Raw genomic sequence first — 13,870 nt, 5'->3', positions numbered from 1 at the left:
AGGGGGCTGCGTGGCTCTTTTTCTCCTCACCCTTTAGAGGGAGGGGGAGGGGGATGAAGGGACTAGAGGCAGATGACTGCAGCCACCCACTTGACTGAGCAGGGTTATAGCGACACATAAGAGGCTTGTCTCTGTTCACCACCATCATTCTGTGTTCCTCTGTGCAAGTCCCTGTCTGTCTGTCTAGCTGAGCGGGCATAATGCCAGAGTCTTATTTAAAAGGCAGAATAAATGGCATGTAATGGTATTTATGTTCCCTCCTGTTGATCGCACTGAGAGAGATGGGAGAGATTCCCGGAGTACTGGCGGCGTGACCGTGCAAACATGACCATTACCAGGGGGTGGCGAGACCTCGATGCTAAGTGTGCACCATGAACTGCTGCTCATGTTGTTGTGGTAAATAAAACACACAAACTCTCACTATTACTCTCTTTCTCTCTTTCTCACATACACCTATAAAACAGATTTTGTTTGTAGTAGCACAGGTGTAGTATTGTCTAGTGTTTATTATTTTAGCTGAGGGTATATTTGCATTGACCACCCCCCCTTACCTATGCTACTGCTACTCGTTGTTTAATATCTATGCATAGTTACTTAAAAAAAATATTATATATAATATATATATTTAACTAGGCAAGTCAGTTAAGAGCAAATTCTTATTTACAATGACGGCCCAGGAACAGTGGGTTAACTGCCTTGTTCAGAACGACAGATTTTTACCTGGTCAGCTCGGGGATTTGACCTTTCGGTTACTGGCCCAACGCTCTAACCGCTACCTACTTTACCCCTGCCTACATGTACATATTGCCTCAATTACCTGGACTAACCTGTGCCTCCGCACATTGACTCTGTACCGGCACCTCCTGTATAAAGCCTCACTACTGTTATTTTATTGTTGCTCTTTTCTTTGTTTTTTACTTTAGTTTATTTAGTAAAACATTTTCTTAACTCCTATTTGTCTTAAAACTGCATTGTTGTTTAAGGGCTTGTAAGTAAGCATTTCACGGTAAGTTCTACACCTGGTGTATTCGACGCGTGTGACAAATAAAATTTGATTTGATTTGAAAGAGGTTACAGATTCTACCACAGAGACAGACAGTTCTGGCATTACCTCAGCATTATCAGCTCAGCTTCTCCTGCTGTTATCTGGGACAGAGGGATGGGCCTCACTGGGAGTTGGCTTCTAACAGGTCATCCTCATTCAGAGACATACAGACAGCTACTGTCAACAGAACAACGCAGTAACCTTGACAACTGTGTCAGGACGTCCATTGGGAATTGCAAATGGGAAAAGCCTAACACAGTGTCAGTTTGTGTCTGTGCAGTTTTGCAAGGACTGTGCCATAAATTCTTTGACAATTTTGCCTAAAATATTATTTTAAAAAAACTTTCACTAAAATGTCTAAATTCCACACACAGAACCAATATTCCCTTGAGGGACATCAAACAACTTGAAACTTTTTTATCAACATTTGAAACATTTTAATGCATCGACAAGCAATCATTTTTCATCAAATCTTTCACAGTTGATTTTGTGTGTATGCGTGTGCGTGTGTACGTGTGTGTTTGTTTGCGTATGCATGCATGCGTGTGTGTGTGTGTGTGTGTGTGTGTGTGTGTGTGTGTGTGTGTGTGTGTGTGTGTGTGTGTGTGTGTGTGTGTGTTTTTTATCACTTCTAACCATGTAAAGGCCAAGTCAAGTGGATGCATTGCTTCTGGGACTAGCAGACTTGATTTAGGACTAGTGTAATGGAAAACTGATACAGTGGACAGATACTGGTGGTGGCCTGCAAAGTGCCTGCTGGTAATTCACTCCCACTGTATGAGCCAGTGCAGGGATAAGAGACTAGATAACTCTATCTGGAGGAAGTTTAATATGTGGGCTCATGTCGCTCTGACTAAAAAAAGAGGGTGATGGATTCTTTTGATTTAGTGATAGGAGAGGCCATACATGACAGCTTTATGTTCTTCTGTTAACTATTAGGTTTACCATTCTCCAGTCCCCAACGATGTGTACTGTGTGCTCTTATGTACTGTACACACAGAGGACACAAGAAAACATCTCAATGTGGATGACATGGGATTCAATGCCATATCTGTGTACTGGAGAAGGCTAGACACCCCCAAGGCTTTCAGAGGCTACACACCTGCCAGCTTCCTAAAGGGTCACTAGCCATGAGATTTAGAACACAAGCAGAAGAACCAAGCTGGGAAACTGGTGGATAGAAGGAGCGGGGAAGAGAGAGGAAAGGCCAGGCGATATTTGATGACTCAGTGGAGTACAAGCTATCACAGTGATGTCTTAGAAACCCAATTGCATTTCGATAGAGAGGGTAGATTGAGACGTAACTGGTGCACTGCTTTGAGCCAAAGAAGCCATTTTGGATCAGATTATTCACGGAACTACTGTGCTAATGTTTCACGTGGAGCCATTTTGGATCTGATTATTCATGGTAGCTACAGTACTGATGCTCTGCCAGGAGGGAGCCATTTCGGATCCGATTAGTCAAGTCTAGTCAATTCAAGTTTACGGCGTATACAGTACAATGAAATGCTTACTTGCAGGTTCCCCCTCGAATGTGACAACAATAATAATAAGAAAAAATTAAGCTTAATAGAATAGAATAATTACAGGCACTCAACAAATGTATAGTACAATATTTACATGTGTGTCAGGGAAGGGGGGGTGGGGGGCTACGGCAGCTAGTGAACTGATATTCTACCTCTGCCGTGAACTCTCTCATTAGGTAATCTGTCTTGCAGGCCATCACATTTTCAGCGAGCATGAATAAGTCAGAAAGTGCTGCCTTTAATCACGCTGAGAGAAGATTCCCAAAACTCTTCCTGCGTGCTCTTCTGCTTACCAAAGAACAAATTTAAAGCATTGCTGCCTGGCAGAAGAGGTGCAAGGTCTGACCAATTAGATAACGGAGGAGGAGGTGGAGAGAGGTGGAGTGTTTTCTCTAAAAATGTTTATCTAAATTTAATCCATTTTAAATTCAGGATGGGACACAACAAAATTTGGAAAAAGTCAATGGGTGTGAATACTTTGAATACTGAATATATATATTTCCACACTATGAGGTTGGAATAATACTGTGAAAATGCTGACAATGCCTTTTTAGTGTAAGAGCAGTTTGAAAAGACTGCCTGAAATTTCAGCCTGTTTTGGTGGGATGGAGTTTTGGCCTGCCTGGTGACATCACCATGTGGTAAACTAGTTATTAGACCAATAAGAAAGAGAGTTACAAACCTCTCTGCCAATAGCCTATCAGCCAATGTTCGGTTTTCCCCTCCCCACTCGGAGCCCTCCCAGACAGTCCTAAAATTCTTGCTTGAGAAATTGCTTCTTGCTAAGAAGCAACTTTTGTTTCTTTTTGGCTATTTTAATTGAAAACATAGTAAGGTAGTTAATTGTTTCCGGGAAATGATTTGATATTGAGATAAAAACATCTGCAATGGCCCTTTAAGGCTAAACTGGGGCTAGACAGCGTTTCCAGGTCAATCGATTATAATTTTGCGGCAGGTAAACAATCCCTGTGGGGATCTCCTAGGCAACTGGACCGGGGACAAGCTGCTGAGCATCTAACTAACTTAATCCAGGTATAAATTCCCATTCGAATCAAGTTTTTTTTTCTTCCCCAGGCAAAGCAAGGTGATAAGTCACCCATGCCCCTCACATTTCCATTAATGAAGCCCTGTCACAGAGGCCTAATGAATAGATTATTGATGCCATATGATTTATTTTATACCCTTAATACATCTGCTTAATTGTATTTTTTTTTTAACAAACTGCCTGTGCTCATGACTACAGAGACAGAGATGATCTACACAGGGCCAAGAAAACAGGTGCTATTTGGGGTCAGTGGTTTGTAATAGATTTACAGGAGACCCTTGAAACAGGACAGTAGCATTTTCACTCTTGTCATCTCATTAAACTTCGGAAGACACCCGCCCAAGCTACACAGAGCATACGCAGTATGAAAAGTGTGACAAAGTCATGGCTAGGAAGACATGACACCACAGCCTATCATATTTTATACCGCTGCCTAACCGTATTTTTCAAAACCAGCTCATTTTCATGACTTCAAAGAACAAGAAAACAGCAGAAGAAAACAAGTGCCATTTGGGTTTAGTGGTTTTTCCATAGCTAATAATGGCAGTTCTGCCCCAGGTCCATTTTCTGGTCTTTATTATGCTTTGTTAATAAGGGGAATTGTGAGTGAATGGGTGAGAAAAGGGAGGAGCAATTATGATTACTTGGAAATGAATGCCTATTAGCTTTCATTTAAACCTGCCTAAGCTCTGCCTAATAGGATATAATGGGATAATCCTATACCGGTTTGAGAGTTGGTTAAGTGTGGCCTGTTGTATTTTCATTCACAAAACCAATGTCTATGTACAGTCACTGTAAACACTGATAACATGTGAAATAAATGCACAGGAAAATAAAACAGGTGTGGTTGTCATTTTCCAGATGCCTCTGTCCACATAGCCTAAGAAATATTTAATGGGTACTACGTGGCAGGTTGGAAAACAGCCACCGAGCCAAACAAGGGTGATTGGAGCTATTGACTACGACCCGTTGGAAAACCTACAGAGCCATATTCATGCCAGCCCATCTATTCTATTCATGAGGCAGTGACCTGTGGGGGGGGGGGCTCATCTGATCCACCGCCTCTAAGACGCTGCCAGGAGATCAAACACCCTCCCTCCCTCCCTCATCCCCCTTTTCTTCTCCTCTTTCAGGAGCAGCGGGTAGATGGTTGCATAGACAAGGTTTGTGACCCAGTTTCTTCCAGTGGAAGATGACTGAAGTCCCTGAACAAAAGCCTCCCATCCCGTCTTTACCTACAAGAGGAGATATAGGATGGATAACTAGGACTCTAGCGAATGCATGCCATCTTTTTCCCTGCACCAAAGACTAACCGTATACCTTAAATGGCTTCCTCCGCACCCTGTGTATCAGGGATGGTGCCGGTCGCCAAGTAAGGGTGTCCGTCTCATGCTTTTGGATAATGCTGATTTAAATTCACATAGACACTGGTACGAATTTACTAAATGGAAAGAAAATTCATAAAAATTAGGGAGGTAGATTAGGGCCAAATGAATGGTATTGCTGAATAAATTTCACAGCAGTTCAGTGTAAATTGTTTACAACCCTGAGGGCCCCTTGAAGGTAGAGCTGCCTGCCACACTGTTTTCACAGGGCCAGCTTGATATGGATGGGATCTGACAGTTAGCATCATGACACTTAGCAGCCACAGTGCCCATTTTCTGTTTCTCCTATTTTCTGTTGACTCTCCTCCATTTCCTCTCTCCCTCCTCTACCGCTCTCTTTTCTTCTCCTTTACCTTTCTGCCCCTGTCTCTATCTCTCTCTCCCCCCCTCTATATATATCTCTCTCTTTCTAGGCCTCACATGGTGACAGAGTACATGGGTATCAGGAACGAGAGCTTCATGAAGATTGCAGCAGTGGGGACGTGGATGGGGGACTTTGTGACTGCGTGGATGGTGAGAGAACAATCTGTAGTAGCCCAACACTGATTAACAGCAAGTAGAATATAAGTACAAAGATAGTGGAATGTGTCTTTTATACCCTTAGCACCAGGAACAGAACAGAGAGAGTGCGAGGTCACAGGAAACACAGAGAGACATAGCGGGCACAGCGAGGAGTAGAGTCGAGCAGAGGAGAGACAGTGAGGAGTGTCTCAACACCAGCCCATCCCTGTTCATTTGTCAACATAAAGAGGGGATGGAGCTCCGCTGGGATCTGGGATAGGACTGCCTGTGGAGGAAGAGAAAGGAGTTTGACACAACACCCACGGGGAGAAAACTTGACAAGCTTCCTCAGAGTTTCCATTAGTATTCCACTGTACACACTGCGGAGAGAGGGAGGAGATATGGAGGAGAGGGGTAGAGGGAGAGAGAGGGGAGGGAAGAGCGGGGGGGATATAGAAGGGGAAGAGGGAGTTAGAGCAAGGACAGGCAAGGCAAACTGCTGAATCCAGACATTACTCTCTGGGTTTTTACATTCGATTAATTCAACGAGGCACTTTCAAGACGACCTCTGTGTCTCCTTCTCCTCAACAGAACAGATATTTCAGAATGTGTCATCGCTAGATGAGTGAGCAGGAAATGGCTGTTTTTGCAACACTGCTCATGCCAGAAAGATTTACCTGATTTTTCTCAACCAAATCCTTCTCCAGTTTATCTGATAGAAGGAGATGTGGCCTATTCAAAATGTACCCTCGCCTCAATAAAGTACCTTTTCCGAAAGTCTGGATTTGCATAGTTGTGCATACAATCCTCTAAAATGTAAATTGTCTTTGATCAAAGAAAATAACTTAGATTACTTGTAATGATTGACTGTATGGAATAGGAATATAAACAATGCCATTTGAATTGATTATTGCCCATTCCATTGCAGCGTTCCGTATGCAGAAGGGCAAATTCGAACCATCTATTTTGACACTGTATTCAGAACGAAATAACACAATCTCATTCCATTCCTTGTCTACGAGTGTCAGAATTCTGTGATTTTAATATTTGAGCTTCATTCAGAGATCAATCCAAAAATTCAGGATTACTGAAAATGCCATCTCAGTTTGAGTTTAGTCTTAATGCTGTACTGGCAACCCACAGCATGTTCGTTTATGGGTCTTTCCCAGGTCACTGACATGATGCTCCAGGACCAGCACTACCCAGACTGGGGCAAAGCTGCCAGAAGGTTCTGGAAACAAGGCAATCACAGGATAATCCTCTTCTGGTAGGCTCTGTCTCTAGTCTAATGCATACAATATGCTGCCTCTGAGCACAAGCAGTGTGTGTATGTGTGTGTGTGTGTGTGTGTGGGTGCTAGGGTTTGTGTGTGTGTGTGTATGTGGGTGCTAGGGTTCATGTGGGTGCTAGGGTTCATGTGTGTGTGGGTGCTAGGGTTTGTGTGTGTGTGGGTGCTAGGGTTCATGTGGGTGCTAGGGTTCATGTGTGTGTGTGTGTGTGGGGGTGCTAGGGTTCATGTGGGAGCTAGGGTTCATGTGTGTGTGTGGGTGCTAGGGTTCATGTGTGTGTGGGTGCTAGGGTTCATGTGTGTGTGGGTGCTCTTAACCTCTAGGGTTTACACACAGTTACACACAGTCAATAGGGCTGTTTATCTTCCTCCGCTCAGTGTCAGCACCTTTAATTAGAAAAACAGGCAGAGGAAATCAATGGACATAACAAGGTCACAGGGCCAGCTATACCCCTGCCTTTACACACACACACACACACACACACACACACCTCACTGAGCCAGAGCAAGGGATATGACCCGATCAAGCTGTTACACTGTGTCCAATAATGCTCATCACAAGGGAGCGATCAATGGCCTAGATACAGTTGAAGTCGGAAGTTTACATACACTTAGGTTGGAATCATTAAAACTTGTTTTTCAACCACTCCAAAAATGTATTGGATAACAAACTATAGTTTTGGAAAGTCTACTTTGTACATAACACAAGAAATGTTTCCAACAATTATTTACAGACAGATTGTTTCACTTATAACTCACTGTATCACATTAATCTGTACAAACAATAGTACGCAAGTCTAAACACCATGGGACCACGTAGCCATCATATCGCTCAGGAAGGAGACGCGTTCTGTCCCCTAGAGATGAACGTACTTTGGTGTGAAAAGTGCAAATCAATCCCAGAACAACAGCAAAGGACCTTGTGAAGATGCTGGAGGAAACGGGTACAAAAGGATCTATATCCACAGTAAAACGAGTCCCATATCGACATAATCTGAAAGGCCGCTCAGCAAGGAAGAAGCCACTGCTCCAAAACCACCATAAAAAATTACGGTTTGCAACTGCACATGGGGACAAAGATCGTACTTTTTGGAGAAATGTCCTCTGGTCTGATGAAACAAAAATAGAACTGTTTGGCCATAATGACCATCGTTATGTTTGGAGGAAAAAGGGGGAGGCTTGCAAGCCAAAGAACACCATCCCAACCGTGAAGCACGGGGGTGGCAGCATCATGTTGTGGGGGTGCTTTGCTGCAGGAGGTACTGGTGCTCTTCACAAAATAGATGGCATCATGAGGAAGGAACATTATGTGGATATATTGAAGCAACATCTCAAGACATCAGTCAAGAAGTTAAAGCTTGGTTTCAAATGGGTCTTCCAAATGGACAATGACCCCAAACACTTCCACAGTTGTGTCAAAATGGCTTAAGGACAACAAAGTCAAGGTATTGGAGTGGCCATCACAAAGCCCTGACTTCAATCTTATAGAAAAGCTTGTGCAAGCAAGGAGGCCTACAAACCTGACTCAGTTACACCAGCTCTGTCAGGAGGAATGGGCCAAATTCACCCAACTGATTGTGGGAAGCTCGTGGAAGGCTACCCGAAATGTTTGACCCAAGTAAAACAATTTAAAGGCAATATTACCAAATACCAATTGAGTGTATGTAAACTTCTGACCCACTGGGAATGTGATAAAATAAATAAAAGCTGAAATAAATCATTCTATTATTCTGACATTTCACATTCTTAAAATAAAGTGGTGATGCTAACTGACCTAAGATAGGGAGTTTTTACTAGGATTCAATGACATGAATTGTGAAAAACTGAGTTTAAATCTATTTGGCTAAGGTGTATGTAAACTTCCGACTTCAACTGTATATCACACGGTCACTCCACCAGGTCAACATGAATGTTGTTCGTTACTGCCAGTCAAACATTACAGCTTGATGCCCTTTTCTATGCCCCAAATGCTCTAGTAGTTATTGAACAGGCTAGAGGACACTAGGGTCATTTCAGGGACAGGGATATTTGAGCTTATGTTATGTAAAAACATCAACACTGTTGAAACAGTGTGGTATTTGTCGGAGTGATTTTTAATTAATAGATTTTAGATGTGTAACATCTCTCGTCAGAATGAGGATCGGACCAAAGCGCAGCGCGGTAAGTGTTCATGATTTTTATTTATCAAAACACTCAAACAAAATAGCAAAGTGAAAAAACAAACAGTTCTGTAAGGCAAATAAACTATACAGAAAACAACTACCCACAAAACACAGGTGGGGAAAAGGCTGCCTAAGTATGATTCCCACTCAGAGACAACGATAGACAGCTGATTGGAAACCACAAACACAAAGAAAAAAGAAATAGAAAACATAGAAATAAAGAAACTAGAATGCCCACCCTGTCACACCTTGCCCTAACCAAATTAGAGAATGAAAGACTGTCACGTTCTGACCTTAATTCCTTTGTTATGTCTTTGTTTTAGTTTGGTCAAGGTGTGAGTTGGGGTAGGTAGTCTATGTTCTTTTTTCTATGTTGTGGTTTTGTGTTTGGCCTGGTATGGTTCTCAATCAGAGGCAGGTGTCGTTCGTTGTCTCTGATTGAGAATCATACTTAGGTAGCCTTTTCCCACCTGTGTTTTGTGGGTGATTATTTCCTGTTTAGTGTTTTTTTCATTCACCTTACGGGACTGGTCGTTTATTGTTTTGTTCAGTTATTTTATAAAAAATATGAACACTTACCACGCTGCGCTTTGGTCCTCACCTTCTTCCACCACAGATGTTACATTTATACAAAATTTAGTTATTTGTTACATTTGACTGCATTTCTACTTATTTCTCTGAGAAGTAGTCGGATATATAGCGTTTTGCAAAAAAAACAACATGATAATTTGTCTCTCTGAAATCGAACCGTCAAGTGATAGATTTGAAACAAATACTGTACATGTCTGTCATTGAACAACCCCATGTCATGATTAGATAGTGAAAAACTCACCAATATCTTTCATCATTTCTTTAAACAATAAAAGCTCATTTACCAACATTTCTGAAAATGTATATATCGAGTTTTGGAATGAAACTCTTCATACGTATGAATGACTAATACGTTGAAGTTAAAAACCACACTCTTCAAGTGATTGTTCCTCTATTAGGATGCAAGGGAGATACCTGTAGTCTCAGTGGCTACTCTGGAAGCCTTTGTCTTGTTGATGGATGCCTCCAGTCTGACGGTCACAATCAATTTGTACTCTGACGAGCCATCATCTCAAATACTGAGGAGAAAGTATGATTGATGAATATGTTGAGGAATGTATCTTGAAATTGTTCAGCAATTAATCTTGGTAAATCACAATAACAATGCCAAAAATAATCCACTTTAAAAAAACAATATTTGAAACATGATATGGCTTGGCGCTAGCTATCTGCAATGCAGCCAGTTACCATGGGGATGGAACAACCCACACAACACCAACGTAATAATTACTGAATGACATTGAAACAAGTACAAAGAAGAGCAAAATATAGAGTTTTGCTAAATCCAAAGTCAATAACACACAGATAAACATAAAATGATACCTAAGAGAATTAGTAACCAATGTCAATATTTACATATACCTATGATGAGCTCCTCTTATTATAGTGTTGATGTTGTGTACTTTAGAGAAATGAGCAGAAGACAAATGTATCGTTGTCCACTGTAACAAATGGACTAATAATGTGGTAATTAGCAAATCTGTGGAGTGACCCACGTGACTAACAGGAAACTAATGCAGTTCTACTTCCACACTCCTCCAGGACGGTCCTGATCACTCTGACGTCGGTGGTGTTGCTGGTCATCAGTACTGACTGGATCAGCTGGGACAACCTGAACCGCGGCTTTCTGCCTAGCGACGAGGTCTCCAGGGCCTTCCTGGCTTCCTTCATCCTGGTCTTTGACCTGCTCATTGTCATGCAGGTAGGGGCTCCCCCATGGCCAATTAAAAACTAGCTGGGCTCCATTACTCTCCCCCTCTTTTTCCCTTTATCTCTCCAGTTCCTCACCCCTCCCTCAGTCACAGGGGCACTGCGGCACTGGGTTGAGAGAGCGAGAGAGGGAGACGTTTGATCAGTCAGAGCCTGCATGACTACACACCCACAGCTGCTTCTGATTTATATCTCTACCCCTCATCCACCCAGCCATCCCCCTATCCAGTCATCCCCCTATTTAGCCACCAGCCCCCCTAACCAGCCACCCCTAACCAGCAACCCCCTAACCAGCCATCCCCCTATCCACCATCCCCGTAACCAGCCATCCCCCTATCCAGTCATCCCCCTATCCAGCCATCCCCCTATCCAGCCATCCCCCTATCCAGCCATCCCCCTATCCAGCCATCCCCTATCCAGCCATCCCCCTATCCAGCCATCCCCTATCCAGCCATCCCCCTATCCAGCCATCCCCCTATCCAGCCATCCCCCTATCCAGCCATCCCCCTATCTAGCCATCCCCCTACCCAGCCACCCCCTACCCAGCCATACCTCTACCCAGCCATCCCCCTATCCAGCCATCCCCCTATCCAGCCATCCCCCTATCCAGCCATGCCTCTACCCAGCCATCCCCCTATCCAGCCATCCCCCTATCCAGCCATCCCCCTATCCAGCTATCCAGCCATCCCTCTATCCAGCCATCCCTCCATTCGGCCATCCCTCCATCCAGCCAGGCTTCAGCTAAGGACTTACCCGTGCTCTCCTCTTCTGTGAACCCAGGACTTTTCTAATGATGACTCATAACATTTCATGTTTTCTTTCCTTTTTTCCACTCAATGTCCTCCATCCCTCCATCCCACAGGAGCCTATACATCAATAAAGTGTTTGTCAGTGGCATACTCATGAATATGCAAATGTGTTTGTCTGGGTAGAAAATGCATAGCGGTGTTTCAAGGAGAGAAGGCTTTCAACACAGTAGCCTCAAGCCAAATACAGACTGGGTGGTTTGGAACTCAAGCCTAATTCAGCCAGGCTTCTACTTATGTTTAATAGACATATTTTATCCGCTTTCTTATTGCTTAAAGGATTACATAGTCTAATATCTAGTAGCCCTTAATTGTCTGTTTCCATATGTTTTATGTAATAAATAATTAGTAGCTTCTCATGGATGACTGTACACATTATTGTCTAATAAATCCAGGCTGTGTAACATCCGGCCGTGATGGGGAGTCCCATTGGGCAGCGCACAATTGGCCCAGCATCGTCGGGCTTGGCCGGGGTAGGCCGTCATTGCAAATAAGAATTTGTTCTTAACTGACTTGCCTAGTTAAATAAAGGTTAAATATTTTTTTTTTAAATACCTCAGTTTCCCTTACTCTTCAGAGTCGATACCTGTGGTTATGGCACAATTCTTGTTTTTACAGGGCTATGATGATTAGTAAACAATGATTTATATGTAGCATACAATAACTTACTAAATCGTTATTTCCTGTTATTGCTCACCTCAGTCATTCAGTTGATATATTTAAATAACGTATTACATAGTCAACTGTTGAATGACTTATTTCTGATGAACATGGCCGTTTTTTCTCTCGTTGTTTCTAGTTTTATTCGTTGTATAATGTTTAGTCTTTGAATAGGCTTCACTTTTCACTGGTGTCTCCTCTGTTCTCAGAAACGGGCTAATGTGTAGTGACCAGTTGTTTCCGCCAGCTGTCAGTTGGAGCTCCCATCTCCTGCCTCAGACATCATCCCATATGACTACTGCAGTCTCCATAATGTGACTTCCTCATTTGACTCTCTAGTCCCAGCCAGTACCCAACTACTCACCAATCACACTCCTGTTTTTCACCGCTGGGCTGTATTTCACTCTCATCTCAGATGCCTTTGTTTATGATAGCTAGCCCCTTCTCATTTTCTGCGCTGTGTACAGCGCGCACGTTTACTAGGGTTATTTTATGGTTCCAATAAATAACCGTTAGCGCTCACAAGGACCTGAGGCCTGCTGTCATCGCACTCTATTGTGGCATAGTCAATAAAAACCTCTCTACTCCTCCTTCCGCCATTCCGACCCACATCATTCCAAATGGCTTCATTCACCTTCATGTAGGCGTGTTGTGGCTGGTAGTTAATCTCGCACCTCCATGAGAAATTAACAGACACAATTAACGGACTGGGCTGGATTTACCTCCCAGTTGATGGAGATTTGCGAGGATTTTATCTGGGTATTTGATAGTCTAGTATATTCTTCCGTTTTTTTTTCCAGGTGTGTGTGTGTAACTTTGCAGACTTAAAGACTTGTGTGAGTGAGTGTGTGGTGTGTGCGTGCACGTCTGTGTGTGTGTTGCGTGCATGCTCACTGTTTATGTCCTAGAGACTTATTATTTCATGTGAGGGGGCACATTGCTTAAATGTCATCCTTATTAGTGGGACTGTATCAGGAAACAAGTATACATGAGTAAGTGGAAGGCCTAATTAATATCTAGGGGGATATCTATATTCATATACTCACATATGAAAAGGTAATCCATTTGTAAGTATTGAAAATGGTTGCTGTTTAGTTAAATAACTATCACTAAAAAAGAACACCCACAAATCTAGTTGTTTCAAAAAAATATTATTAAGTAAGCAAACTGCTTCCACAGCCCTTTTTTTGTTTACTCACTTTTTGGTCCAAGTGTTACCTGAACAAACAAATAATGTGTTGCCCAAACTTAGCTACAACTTGAGAAAAATTTTGCAAAAATTCAGTCAATTTAATATGATGTGTTTGCTTAAGTTGTCTCATATGTTCATTCAACTGGAAATTATTATTTGTACATCTTAACTAAAAAGGCTGTGGAACTGGTTAAACACACACAAACAGTGCTTTTAACATACAATGTTTTCAATATTTGACATACATGATTACATTGTGCACGTTCATTTATACAGTCATTATTATTCAACTATTCATTATTATGTCCCCACCTGGGATTTGAACTCACTACCTCTTGATTCATGGCATTCCAATCTTCCTGCTACACCACCATGTCTGTGCAATTATCAGGTAACAGGTTTGGGGAGTAATCTGTTACATGTAAGGGATTACAAAAAAGGGTAACTGTAATCGTTACCA

The 13,870-nt window shown here is 42.5% G+C and overlaps 1 protein-coding gene across 2 annotated transcripts in view; it reads left to right on the top strand.

The window, feature by feature from the left end:
• The window catches only part of LOC112218412 (transmembrane protein 117), a 60,752-nt gene that overhangs the window by 34,959 nt on the left and 11,923 nt on the right, over positions 1 to 13,870 (top strand). For both annotated transcript variants that reach the window (XM_024379176.2, XM_042301439.1), the window contains exons 4-6: positions 5,415 to 5,514; positions 6,672 to 6,769; positions 10,585 to 10,744. In XM_024379176.2, coding sequence (XP_024234944.2) covers positions 5,415 to 5,514; positions 6,672 to 6,769; positions 10,585 to 10,744 — 358 coding nt within the window. The remainder of the gene's footprint in view (positions 1 to 5,414; positions 5,515 to 6,671; positions 6,770 to 10,584; positions 10,745 to 13,870) is intronic.

Source organism: Oncorhynchus tshawytscha, linkage group LG19, assembly GCF_018296145.1.
Source record: "Oncorhynchus tshawytscha isolate Ot180627B linkage group LG19, Otsh_v2.0, whole genome shotgun sequence".
NCBI lineage: Eukaryota > Metazoa > Chordata > Actinopteri > Salmoniformes > Salmonidae > Oncorhynchus > Oncorhynchus tshawytscha.
This window is presented reverse-complemented; position numbering and strand designations above follow the sequence as displayed.